The sequence below is a fragment of the Taudactylus pleione genome, unplaced genomic scaffold (assembly GCF_031769625.1).
Source record: "Taudactylus pleione unplaced genomic scaffold, aTauple2 ptg000061l, whole genome shotgun sequence".
Classification (NCBI taxonomy): Eukaryota; Metazoa; Chordata; class Amphibia; order Anura; family Myobatrachidae; genus Taudactylus; species Taudactylus pleione.
In genome coordinates this window covers 10206961-10220246 of record NW_028284463.1, presented here as the reverse complement: position 1 = coordinate 10220246, position 13286 = coordinate 10206961, and the positions used below count along the sequence as shown (strand labels likewise).

Here is a 13286-nt window from a genome sequence, read left to right as displayed (position 1 = left end):
AGACAATCGGTTGCGGCATTATCATGAAGACTCAGACGCGGATGCAGCGGAAGACGCGGCAGCGATTTATGTGCACCTCTAAATCAGGCCCATTGTATATAGCTTTGTCTCTGGTTTCAGTCCTGCTTTTTCAGCCATTTCTCTATAGCATCAGGGTTTAAACTTCTGTAAAGTGCTCCTACCCACGTGCATTTCATCTGTCCAGGCATACCCTCCAGGAAAGCCATATTATCTGCGGGTGGTAAGGGTCAGGCGGATAAACCAGACGACGATATGACGGTCACCAGCACTAGAGAATCCCTGTGATTGGCTGATTGAGTGCTCTCTGCTGACATGGCTGTGGGTCTCCGCTTTTCTGTCCATGCAGAGTTCTTAGTTACAAAATACATTTTTCATGGAATTCTTCTTGAATCGCCCCAGAGCTGTTGCTGGGTCTCTCTGTATATTTCTCCTGTAATCTGCTGTCATGTGAGAGGAGGTCAGGCTATGTCCAGGGGGAAATGAATGTGATGTGTCAGCCGCTAATAGAGTCTCCGCCACCCTTTTACAGAACCCTGACGTGTGGGCTGTCACCGGGCACCTACGCTACCTGAGCGGCTGGAAGGGCGAGGCCCGGGAATGCTATGAGCACACCCTCAGCTTGGTGGCTGACGCCTCGGAGATGCATTCTGTCTACCTCCGCCTGGGGTCCATCTACCTCCAAGAAGGAGAGGTAAGTCCATATGCCTCTACAATGTCTGTGTTCTTCCATCTGAAGCCATAACTGGCCCAGTGTCTCCATCACACGCTGGTCGATGTCTTTGTGACTACATTACTAGGTTTATATCTATTGTGATGGGAGCACTGGAAAAGTTAGGGATGGCGTGTATATGTGTCCCAGATTCCTGTAATGTGTATTTTAACCCCCAGGAAGAGTCTGTTTTACAAACAGATCTGAGTGTCGGCTTTTGGTAAAAGCCGGAGAATGGGTCCTGGGGGTGTGGATGTGAGGGTGAAGGGAGGGCTCCATCCACAGGGCCGTTTCAGGTGTTAGGCCTTTCAGCCTGAGAGCAGGCTAATTAGGGATTACACCTGGAAGTGGCTCAATATAGCTGTGTAAGAGTTTTGATGCAGTGTCTCACACACCCTGGGGAGAACAGACACTGAGGTTTGTTCAGAGACACTGGGACCTGTTGAAAGTGCTGTGTTTGTGGTGAGGCAGTAGGCCTTGCCACTTGTAGAGAGGAAATTACCTGTCTAGTCAGTGCCCAGCCGGGCTAGGATTTATTTTATGTTTCCTGGCTGCTGTGTGTGTAAGGGGGTGTCCATCTACCCCAGGAGAAGGACCCCCTAACCCGATCATATCACACCATTGACAATAGTGGAGCAATAAAGCAGGAACTAAACTACCACGTTCTCACCTTCCCTTATTCCAGCCATTACACTCAGTGGAGACGTATGGAGGTTTCGTGTTATCTTCCTGCCAGATCCACTACACATAGATTCCATCTTCAGAGAGTTCTGTGTTTCACCTTCTGTTCGTTCCTCATTAAAGAAATGACTGTACAGCGATCCTTGATTAGAAAGCGACAGATACCTGGAGACGGTTTCCTATGATTATTATCTGGCTCACTATTGTGCTTGTTAGGAGATGAATGCTGGTGTAGGGATATTTTAAACCTTATATATGACCTTTTTCATACGTACTATGCCACGTTCCTGATCCCCCACTGCCAAATACCGCTCCCCTCACCCTCTAATTAGGGCTGAAGCTAGTGGGGGAAGCCTGCTCTGCAAGATATAACAATATGAATAAAATACTCACAAACGCTCATTCATGGACAGAAAGTCTGCGTCCGCCAAAGCTCCTTAGTGCGTGCGATTGCACCTAGGTGTCTGCCAAACGCATTTCGAGGTGCACACTAATTGGCCTAAGTCTGCAAAATCCACAGTGCGGACAGGGTAAACATCACATCAACTCTTCAGCTTGTCAGTGCTCCAGGACCATGTCTCCCTCTATCCATTCATAGCTGGATGTGTTCTCTCCTTGGCTCAGCTTTATTGAAGTCATTTTGCAGGGAGAAAAGTTCCCTCCTGAAAGGCAGAGAACACTCTCTAAAGCCAGGGGTGCCAAGCGGAGGGCGGGTACAAAGTACACGGGCCTGGCTGACACGGGAGATGTAACCTAAGATGGAGTGGCCATGTCCCCTTTGGACATTGCGCTCCTTCTGCGCAAGGTCCTGGCGTTTCCAATGGGGCGTGGCAACATCCCCATGCTTTCTCACGCCCTTTTTATTTCAGTCCTCCCCTTTTATCTAACTACTATCCAGACTCACAAAATGAAATCTCATTTATGCATTTCAGTACCAAACCATGTGGTCTCCTATGTCTAATGAGCATTTGCACTACGGTTTTACCAGGTCCGGATTAAGGTCTGTGGGGGCCCCTATTAAATGTGCACGAACTGCCCCCAATGCCACCAGTAGTAATGCCCCCAACAGTAGTGCCCCGCCCCCAACTAATAGAGCTGCCGCTGTGAGGAGAGAGCCGGGCGCCCATTGGTTACAAAATCTCAGCGGGCGCCAGGCAAATAGAGCTTCCATGCGGCACCGGGCTGAGGTGGGCCGGAGGAGGCGGAACTGGTTCCGTCTCCTCCAACCCACTTTAACCCCGATGGGTGTGGGGGCCCTTAACGTGTGGGGACCCAGAGACAAATGCCCCTGTCGCCCCCCCCCCCCCCCCCGTTAATCTGTCCAGCTGGACCCTCTGAGGATATGGGTACAGTGCTACAGCCTCAATATGCCCTATTACAGTCTGTCGTGGGAGGGATCAGTTATAAAATGCTTCCAAACCAAAAGGAACTTTGAAGATACAAAATGTGATTTAGGAGCCTATTTATTATTAATGGCGATACAGCTTCAAATATAAATGTTCCTCCTCGCTGTGTTTGGACCTGTGCCTAAGTGCATGTGCGGCCATTGGGCTACACATGTGCGGATCTACGCTGCAACAAAGGGATCCAAAAGCTGCTGTATACTCTTATTATCAGGGAGAAGTTTAACAAAGTCCCTTTAAGCTGAACTTTCCTTTGGTTACTACAATGCATGAGGCTGCTTTCTACCTGGTGTTAATTTGTCTGCAGCTCCCCGCCAGTCTCTGAGTAATGTCCCTGAGATCATTAGCTGTTGCTGATTACAATAAATTAGGGATGTGCAGGCTCGGATAGGTTCGAGTTTGCACGCTGAGTTCGGATTTTTCCCTCCAAAAAAACGGAACTCAGAAAGAGGCAAAACGTCGTCTTCCATGGACGAACATCATCATTCCTGTCCTGGAATGATGATGTTCGTCCATGCTAGACGACGTTTTGCCTCTTTCTGAGTTCCGTTTTTTTGGAGGGAAAAATCCGAACTCAGCGTGCAAACTCGAACCTATCCGAGCCTGCACATCCCTACAATAAATATATAAAGCCGTTGTGCTTGCAGTTCCCATAGGAACCAAAAAAGAAGAGGAAAGGGATGAAATGTCCCTATTGGTGCACATAATTGGATATTAAAATATAACTTTTATTATTGAATATTAAGAAGAACAGCGAAAATTGGTTAAAAAATATATAGAAGTGAATGTGAAAATAAAGAAATGTGATTAAAAAAGCAGCACATTAATACCCTATAAATCTACGTCACAATGTGATAATTACAGTAAGTTATGACATCCAACATGTATCACATACAATTTGAGTATCTGATTATACAAATATGTATATGATAGTCTCAAATAAGGCTATCAAGGATTCTATTCAATATTAATAAACTTATATTAAATCACAAGGAGTCACCCATGTGTTATTATGTTGTCAGTTCTCAAATGATGTTTCAATAACTAGGACAAAACTAATAATATGTCCCCTAAGTGTATTCAAAATATTGCTATCATTTAGTACTCATACAACGATAATCAATTGAAAGGTGATTCTCATAAATCACTAATATGGTTATAGTGATACATGTGTGGGTCACTTTACTAAAATTCAGTCTATCATCCTTATATATTTGATATGATGCCCAAGAGTGATATCAATTTATATTTTCATTTTCATTTATTACAAAAACACTCTCAATTTGAGCATAATATTATAAATCTTTTTAGCACACACATGGATGCTGCTGGGAAATATGCAAATATAACACACAATGTAATGCTCTGGGAACACCGCACCGCACTGGTCACAGTTATCCAATTTGACAGAGCTTTTGATAGGAAGAGTCGTGTATATTAAGACCCTTCTCAGGACAATCACATATGACTCTCACTATGTAGTCATATGTGATTGTCCTGAGAAGGGTCTTAATATACGCGACTCTTATTATCAAAAGTTCTGTCAAATTGGATGTCCTTGGATGTAGATGTCCTTGGTAGCACCCCTCATTTGATGATATTGATTTTTATAATATATAAATGTGAGGGTCTTTATTCTCCTTTTTAGGAGTTATTCTTGTGCGACTAGATATTTGTTAGTCTGAGTTCCCATAGGAAATCTGGTTGCTTGAATTAATGTACAGTGTCTCTGTTTTCTTCCTGTGACAGTATGACCAGGCCAAGAACACGTACCTGCTGGCCTGTAAACGCACTCCGACCTGCCAGACCTGGCTGGGCGCCGGCATCGCCTGTTACAGGGTAATGTTCTGTATAATATATAATCCACACTGTCTGTCACTTCTATCTCACTTTTACTCTTCACACAACCAACTGCGAGCATCCTGTATTATTTATTACACCTGATGAATGCACACAGCTGGGGCAGGCATTTTGAAGGCTGAACCAATATATTTGAGCGAAGCTGTGCCTAAGTGATGTTGCTGTATTGGTATTGGTTCAGAGTCAGCGATGAAAGGGTAAAATTGCACATTCTAGCGATAATCTATGTGGTTTCAACTCCCGTCCTGCAGCCTAATCCTGACCCCTCCCCTCCCGTACCCTAACCTCCCCTCCTGCAGCCTAACCCACCCCTCACACAAACTAACCCTAACCTTCCCTCCTACAGCCTAACCTTAACCCTCCTCTCCAGCAAAGTAACCCTAACCCTCCCCTCACACAAACTAACCCTAACCTCCCCCTCCTGCAGCCTAACCCTCCCCTCCCCTCCAGCAAGCTAACCCTCCCCTCCTGCAGCCTAACCTTAACCCTCCCCTCCCGCAGCCTAACCCTAACCTCCCCCTACTGCCTATCCCTAACCCCTCGCCCTAGTGCCTAACCCTAACCTCTCCTCCTGCAGCCTAACCCTAACCTCCCCCTAGTGCCTAATCCTGACCCCTCCCCTAGAGCCTAACCCTAACCTCCCTCTAGTATCTAATCCTAACCCCTCCCCTAGTGCCTAATCCTAACCACTCCTCCTAGTGCCTAATCCTAACCCCTCCTCCTAGTGCCTAATCCTAACCCCTCCCCCTAGTGCCTAATCCTAACCCCTCCCCTAGTGCCTAACCCTAATCTCCCCCTAGTGCCAAATCCTAACCACTCCCCCTAGTGCCTAATCCTAACCCCTCCTCCTAGTGCCTAATCCTATCCCCTCCTCCCAGTGCCTAACCCCTCCCCCTAGTGCCTAACTCTAACCTCCCCTCCTGCAGTCTATCCCTAACCTCCCCTCCTGCAGCCTAATGCTTGCCATACACTAGTACGACCAGCATAAGATAAGATTCACCTTACGATTTTCCCCGGAGCTCCCTGGTAGTCCCGGCAGCACGATTTGTTGTTTTTTTTCGCACACAATCTGCTGTACGATCGATCATGTGCCTCACGCACTCATCAGGAAAAAGTGATTGAAACGACATGAAATGACGCCGCTCGGACGCACGATGCATCGCATGCACAAAATACACGGCACGATCTGCACACGATACGATGGATAATCTGGGCTGCACATCTGATCAAATGATACGATATAAGAGCTGCGGGAGCGTGCATCGTACACGGTTTCCACACGATTCATCGTGTAATCATGCATTCGGCCCGAAAATCGTCCTAGTGTACGGCCAGCATAACTCTAGCCTCCCCCCAGTGCCTAATCCTAACTCCTCCCCCAGTGCCTAACCCTAACCTCCCCTCCCGCAGTCTATTCATAATCTCCCTCTAGTGCCTAATCCTAACTCCTCCCCCAGTACCTAACCCTAACCTCCCTTCCCGCAGTCTTTTCATAATCTCCCCCTAGTGCCTAATCCTAACCTCCCCCAGTACCTAACCCTAACCTCCCCTCCCACAGTCTATTCATAATCTCCCCCTAGTGCCTAATCCTAACTCCTCCCCCAGTACCTAACCCTAACCTCCCTTCCCGCAGTCTATTCATAATCTCCCCCTAGTGCCTAACCCTAACCTCCCCTCCCACAGTCTATTCATAATCTCCCCCTAGTGCCTAATCCTAACTCCTCCCCCAGTACCTAACCCTAACCTCCCTTCCCGCAGTCTTTTCATAATCTCCCCCTAGTGCCTAATCCTAACCTCCCCCAGTACCTAACCCTAACCTCCCCTCCCACAGTCTATTCATAATCTCCCCCTAATGCCTAATCCTAACTCCTCCCCCAGTGCCTAATCCTAACCTCCCCTCCCGCAGTCTATTCATAATCTCCCCCTAGTGCCTAATCCTAACCCCTCCCCCAGTGCCTAACCCTAATCTCCCCTCCCGCAGTCTATTCATAATCTCCCCCCAGTGCCTAATCCTAACTCCTCCCCCAGTGCCTAACCCTAACCTCCCCTCCCACAGTCTATTCATAATCTCCCCCTAGTGCCTAATCCTAACTCCTCCCCCAGTACCTAACCTCCCTTCCCGCAGTCTTTTCATAATCTCTCCCTAGTGCCTAATCCTAACTCCTCCCCCAGTACCTAACCCTAACCTCCCCTCCCACAGTCTATTCATAATCTCCCCCTAGTGCCTAATCCTAACTCCTCCCTCAGTACCTAACCCTAACCTCCCTTCCCGCAGTCTATTCATAATCTCCCCCTAGTGCCTAATCCTAACTCCTCCCCCAGTGCCTAATCCTAACCTCCCCTCCCGCAGTCTATTCATAATCTCCCCCTAGTGCCTAATCCTAACCCCTCCCCCAGTGCCTAACCCTAACCTCCCCTCCCGCAGTCTATTCATAATCTCCCCCTAGTGCCTAATCCTAACTCCTCCCCCAGTACCTAACCCTAACGTCCCCTCCCGCAGTCTATTCATAATCTCCCCCTAGTGCCTAATCCTAACTTCTCCCCCAGTGCTTAACCCTAACCTCCCCTCCCGCAGTCTATCCCTAACCTCCCCCTAGTGCCTAACCCTAACCCATGTGTGCAGGGCATTTACCATAGATTCCTCTTTTCCCTGCACAGCTGGAGGAGATGCAGGACGCTGAGGTCGCCCTCTCAGAGGCCAATGCTCTGAATAACAGGAACGCCGAGGTCTGGGGGTACCTGGCTCTCGTCTGTCTAAAGGTGAGTGACCTAAACAATGGGGGACACCGTACAGATCAGAGGAGATTACTGTACACGGATGGTGACGGCTGGCCACTTACTCTGTGCACATCCCTGGTGTCTCCCTACATCAGTGCTAACACAGGCAGAGGGATCTAGGATAGAGGGCCGGATTCAGCAGGATGGCAACTGCGATTGTTGCGTTCTGCCCATGCATATGCATCACAGTGCGTGTGCACGAAGACTCCACTGCAATCCATCGCAGAGTGATTGACAGGAAGTACTGATTGGGGGTGGTGACATGGGTGGGTGGTCGGCTACACGCAGGCGAGCCAGTTGCGTTTAAACGTCGTTGCATGGGCGTGCATAAATGCTCAACTGTGATGCCTTACGCAGGTTAGCAATTCCTGAGTAAGGTCAGAGCTTGTGAAAGTGTGTGTGAGGCTGCGATGGTCCTCGATGTTACCGATGTTATGCAGACTTGCTAAGGATTACGGATGTGTGTAAGGTAAAGTGGGCGTCTTTGTGTAGTGCTGCGGTGGCATAGCCATCGCAGTGGATAAGCATACTATCGCAGTGAGACTGCAGGCGTAATCACTATTGCAATCGCAGTTGCGATCCGTAATGAATCAGGCCCGGAGTCACTATATGTCGGGTTTACAAAGCAGCCTGTGGATTTCAAAGGGCAAAAATAATTAACGCTAAACCAGACTTGTTTGGAATTCATTTCTGTTGCTCTTTGAGAGGTGTACAGCCATATGTCGACATTCACTACGTCGGCAACCGGTGAAAAATGTTAACATTACTGTTAGGGTTAGGTTTACGGGTTAGATGTCAACATTGTGAACATGTCACATGTAGGAGTATTTATAATGGGTGCAGGTTGTGCGGTGCACACAGGCCCCTGGCACCCTGCACCCAGAGTGTACTTACCTTGTACCGGCAAACGGGTCCCTCCCCCTCTGCAGCGCCAATATCCCAGCGACCTCTGAGAGAAGCTGGCGCCGCGCAGCGTAAGTGAAGACCATGGCACTGACACAGAGCTCTTGCTCTTTTGCCCGCATGCGCCATCTTCCCTTATATCACTGCGAAGATGCCACCTGCTTGCCGGCATAAGGTAAGATGCGGGGTTTGGGGTCGGGGGTAGCCTACTGCCCAGAGGAGGGGGCTCACTGCACACAGTCCCCCTCCTCTGGCGTTAGTACGCCCCTGATGTCAGCATTATGGCAGTGTAGACATGTACACTTTCGGGACCGGGTTTCACTAATGAAACAAGGAATAAATTGTTGCCCTGTAATGAAAATATCATCGGCAGTGTCCAACGCTAGTCACTGCATTACTGATCCTTATATTAAACCCGAGACCCTGGAGCTATGCGCTTGTATAAGAGCTTGGGCGCTAGGGCCTGTGAGCTATCTGGATTACTAGTGACCCGGAGGTTACTGACATGTGATGTTTCTTGTAGACTGGAAGACAGCTGGAGGCGGAACAGTCGTACAAGTATACACGGAAGGTTAGTGCCCTATCATTGTGTGTAGCGTGCAGACGGCTCCCACTTATGCTGCTGCAGGAGGGAGGGTATGATGACCACCATTAATATACTGTATAGACCCTCATGTATCACCCGTACACCAGCAATGCTCCAAACACCATGCATTTAATTCAGTGGTACTTTTGTTGTGTTATGTCATGTACCTTTATTAACAGAAGTACATATGCAAGAGCCGTATTCAATATGAGCCGAGTCGCGATACTTTTTCGCAGCCTGCACCTTCCGCCTACTTCGCCTGTTTTGTAGGCAGAAAAGTATCGCACGTGTGCCCACTTTACCCTGTATTCAATATGAAAGTAGGCGAAAACAGCACCTGGCGAAACTGAAACAGGCGCAAAATGCTGTCAGATTTGGGGAAATCAGCCTGACACCCCCCAAAAGATGCTCTGACATGGGGGTTCCCTATGTACCCCCTGATTTGGCTTGCTGAAGGTATTTGGGGTTTTAAAATGGGCTCAATAGCTGCTAAATAACATTTTTCAAAAAGTGATGCAGAATAGTATTCAGGAGGTTTTTTTGCAGAAAATAACTATTCCCAGCAAATTTGGGGTACATGAAAATGGGGGTCTGCATATTTAAAAGTTGCTAAAGTGTACTTGTAAAAATCATGAAAAATCCACCTGCCGCAAGCCCCTGCAATCAAAAAATCACCTGGGGCATACTTGGGGACCCCCCCAGAGTCAAGTTCACTAGTGTTTAACTTTGCAACCAAATTTTTTTTTCTGCCCCCTTTTTCAAAGTCATTTTTTGGGGGGTCCTGAAGTGTTGTTTTTTAATAATTTTTTTTTCACCACCGTTTACCTTTGGGGGACTGTCTGAAGGCTGCAGGTTGTTCCCGCAACGTTGCATCCCAAAACCCCAATTCTGCACTTTTTTCCGCCTGCTATTGATAGGCGATACTTTTTCGCCTAGTACATTCCATTGACTCTCCGCCTAGGCGGAAAGTCTTTCAAATTGAATACGGGGTAAAAGCAAAACAGGCGAAAATGACGTCACCCGTGAAAAAGTTTCGCCAAAAACACGCGAAAACGGCTTTTCGCTCCAAATTGAATACGGGCCCATGTCTGGTAACCGCTGGGCATCTGCCCCCCCCCCCCCCATCCCCCTCTGGGCTGGTAGAATTGTGAGCAGTCTCCTTTACTGTAGAGAACAGATACATTACTCTTTATATTATTTCCTGGAGTCTACATATATAGCCACATCACTTGTGTATTGTATACAAAGTCATTTCCATTCTATATGTAGGGTTTGTGTGACATAAAACTCGACAAAGAACAGAAGGAGTTTTTGGAAAAAGTTGGACTGATGACCCCATATAATGGCTAATAGTTATCAATATTCCTAACATACCTCATATTAAAATATAAGGTTTATCAATTCTCAATTAAAAAGTGTGATACAATCCCACATATATTATAGCAGAACTTAGCTAAATATTTATTAAAATTAGGAACAGTATATATTAGAAATGGTAGGTGTATTACAGTGTTACATTTAATTTATCCTATTTCTCATATAGGAATTTATATTGTTGGACGTAATGTTCTCCTATTCTGGATAACAAGGCCTAATAGAAAATCAAACAAATGTGTATTATAATCCGATTCCTAGCATTCCTACAGATTCCCCTCACTACACGGGGGCGATATCAAGTAGCCGTGATAATCTGTTTCCGCAGATTAACGCGGTAGGGCGCAAATTTTTTAGCTATTCAAGTAGACGGGCAAGTTAACCCACATTATTGCTCTATAGGAAGTAACACAGCTCTTTGTACGTAGCCCCTGAGCAGGGGAATATCCCTATTTCAAGATAAAAATGGCGGCCCTTGGGTTTTTTTTTTGACAAATTTGTAAATTGGCATAAAATGACACAAAAATCACCGCCAGGAATTCATATGCGCCACAGAAATCGTCTACAACTTTAAATTGCTGCAAAACACTTGTCTTCTATCATTTATTCACTGTCCCTTAAAGAATGCAAATATCAGCCGTTTGTTCCTTCTGTTCTGTGTTGTTTTGTATCCTATTCCTTGGGTTCTGTGTGTGAAGGTCTGGGTTTGTTGTGGCCCCTGGGTGGTGATAGGAGCAGACACAGAAGCAGATTTAAATAAAAAGGTGGAGCTTTTAATAAGTGATTTAACAGACATGGGAATGGCAAAAGAAAAAGTCCAGGTTTAGCACTAAAGTGCACTTGATAACTGTGGTGAAGCAAATGGGAGAATGTCCAGATAGTGACAGGCAGGAAATGTCCAGTATGCAGGTTTGGTGAGCTGTAACGAAGTGCAGGCAGAGGTAATGAAGTCCAGCTGGGAGTTAGAGTATGAGGCAAGGTGCAGGGAAACAGCAGGTTCAGGTACTCAGGCAGGGCAAAGGTAAATGGAGGGTGCAGGGTGAGTCCAGCAGGTTTGGAGCAGGCAAGGTAACAGGCTAGTAGCGCTTCCAGGCAGACAGGTAAGGCACAGGTACTCTCTCTCAGCCGCAGCTGAGAAACACGTTGCACTGGCAATGAATGAAGGCTCTGGACCTTCCTAAATACCAGGTGCCGCGCTGTGACTGGCTGGAAAGAGCACATGACCCACCAGGATTGGACAGCTTGAATCACATAACCTGAGGCAAGATGGCGGCGCCCATGCCAAACGGAACGGAAACACCACCAGGCCTCACCAGGCCTCAGTGACAATGTGCCCGCACAGACCCACGCGCAGCCAATGCCCCTCGCCAAACACAAGCACTGCTGCCAGAGACCCCTCGCCACAATGACCTCACAGGTAATACCCGGTGACCACCATGCCGAGAAACCCTGGCCGTGACACTGTGGTTTCACCCCTTTTCCCCATTAATAGCTCTTTTCCACAAAAAACCCAGGTCGACCTGGGTTTTCAGACATGGTTCAGACCCAGGTCAGACACTGTTTACACAGCACCATCGATCTGGGTTATGGTGCATACACACAGTCAGATTTTTCTTCAGATCTGAATGATAACGATTTTAAAAATCGTTCAATCGTTCATATCTGAAAGAGAAATCTGACATGTGGGCAACAATGAACGATGCGCGTTCCCGTTTGTCAGATAACGATATCGGACATCTGATGTGTTGCAGTCAGATTAGTTCGATTTCATTCATTTTAATACAGGCGGAAATCGATCAATCGTTCATCTGACATATCTGACTGTGTGTATGCACCATTATTCTCAGGTCAACCACCTTCACACAACAACCAATTAGCTCATTTTAGGTATGACCCAGGTCGGATAACCCAGGTTGCACCGTTTACACTGCATCATTACCCAGGTCCATCCTGGGTCCAACCTGGTTTTTTTTTTTCAGGTACCCTTTTACACTGAGCTGCGACCCGGATAGACCCAGCAATAACCTGTGTTTTTGCTCTGGTGTAAAAGGGGTATTAGACTAATACAAGGCTAGCAGCTATTGCGTTTGGTGCAGGACCATATACCCATTTGCCTCTGCAGGATTTATGACTCCTGAGCTCGCAGCTCAGTTGGGCAGAGATGGAGCTACCATATGAAATGTTATATATATGATATGTTTTATCCTGTCTTACAGTTAAATCTACAGAATCAGACGTTGATGACTGAGATCCATCAGCTGCAGGAGGAGGTTGGGTTCGGAGATCCGTCATTCTAACACCATGACCTCTACCAGCACATGAGAGATGTCAAGGAGCCCTCTACTGAGCAGGAGCTTATTGATTGATGGCTGGACATAAACTCCACAGTCTCTTGCAGAGGAACTAGGAGCTGTGATATTGGGGCTTTTCTGCCGATGCTGATGACAAATCCATTTCAGCAGAGCAAAGGGATTTAACATCATCTGCATCCACTTAATATAATAACATATTGGATCTGCAGTAGGAGAACAGGTGCTGTCGCTGTCTATGGACATGTATGGAAGTTTCTATGTGATATTTGTATCATATTTGTATCATATTTAGTAGTAAACATTCCATGTAAACCTGGCTGAAGAAAATGATTATGACCAACAAATAAATGTATGTTTGTGAGAATGTTCATTGTTTTCTCTCATGCAATATTTTGGCAGATAAATGGTCCAGTGATTCTTAAGCAGCAATTCCTACATAGATTATATTTATTTTACTTTTAATTGCAAGTTAAGTACATTTTGAACATGCATCTGATAGTCATTTTTCCTAGTTTTCCTAAAATTCATTATCTCTTTTCAAGACCTCTCTGGAGGTAAAACAAGTGAGGCTACCCGACACAGTCAGTCAGTCAGTCAGTGCAGGCTCATAACCTTCAGCATGTGATGTGATGGTAGAGGAGGAGGTCACAGTGCAGACA

The 13286-nt window shown here is 46.7% G+C and overlaps 1 protein-coding gene across 3 annotated transcripts in view; it reads left to right on the top strand.

The window, feature by feature from the left end:
- CFAP70 (cilia and flagella associated protein 70) overlaps positions 1-12981 on the top strand; it is a 78767-nt gene extending 65786 nt beyond the window's left edge. For all 3 annotated transcript variants that reach the window (XM_088464915.1, XM_088464913.1, XM_088464914.1), the window contains exons 25-29: positions 551-712; positions 4564-4653; positions 7333-7434; positions 8879-8926; positions 12532-12981. In XM_088464915.1, the coding sequence (XP_088321041.1) occupies positions 551-712; positions 4564-4653; positions 7333-7434; positions 8879-8926; positions 12532-12612 (483 nt within the window). In that variant the 3' untranslated portion in view covers positions 12613-12981. The remainder of the gene's footprint in view (positions 1-550; positions 713-4563; positions 4654-7332; positions 7435-8878; positions 8927-12531) is intronic.
- Positions 12982-13286: the final 305 nt, after the last annotated feature.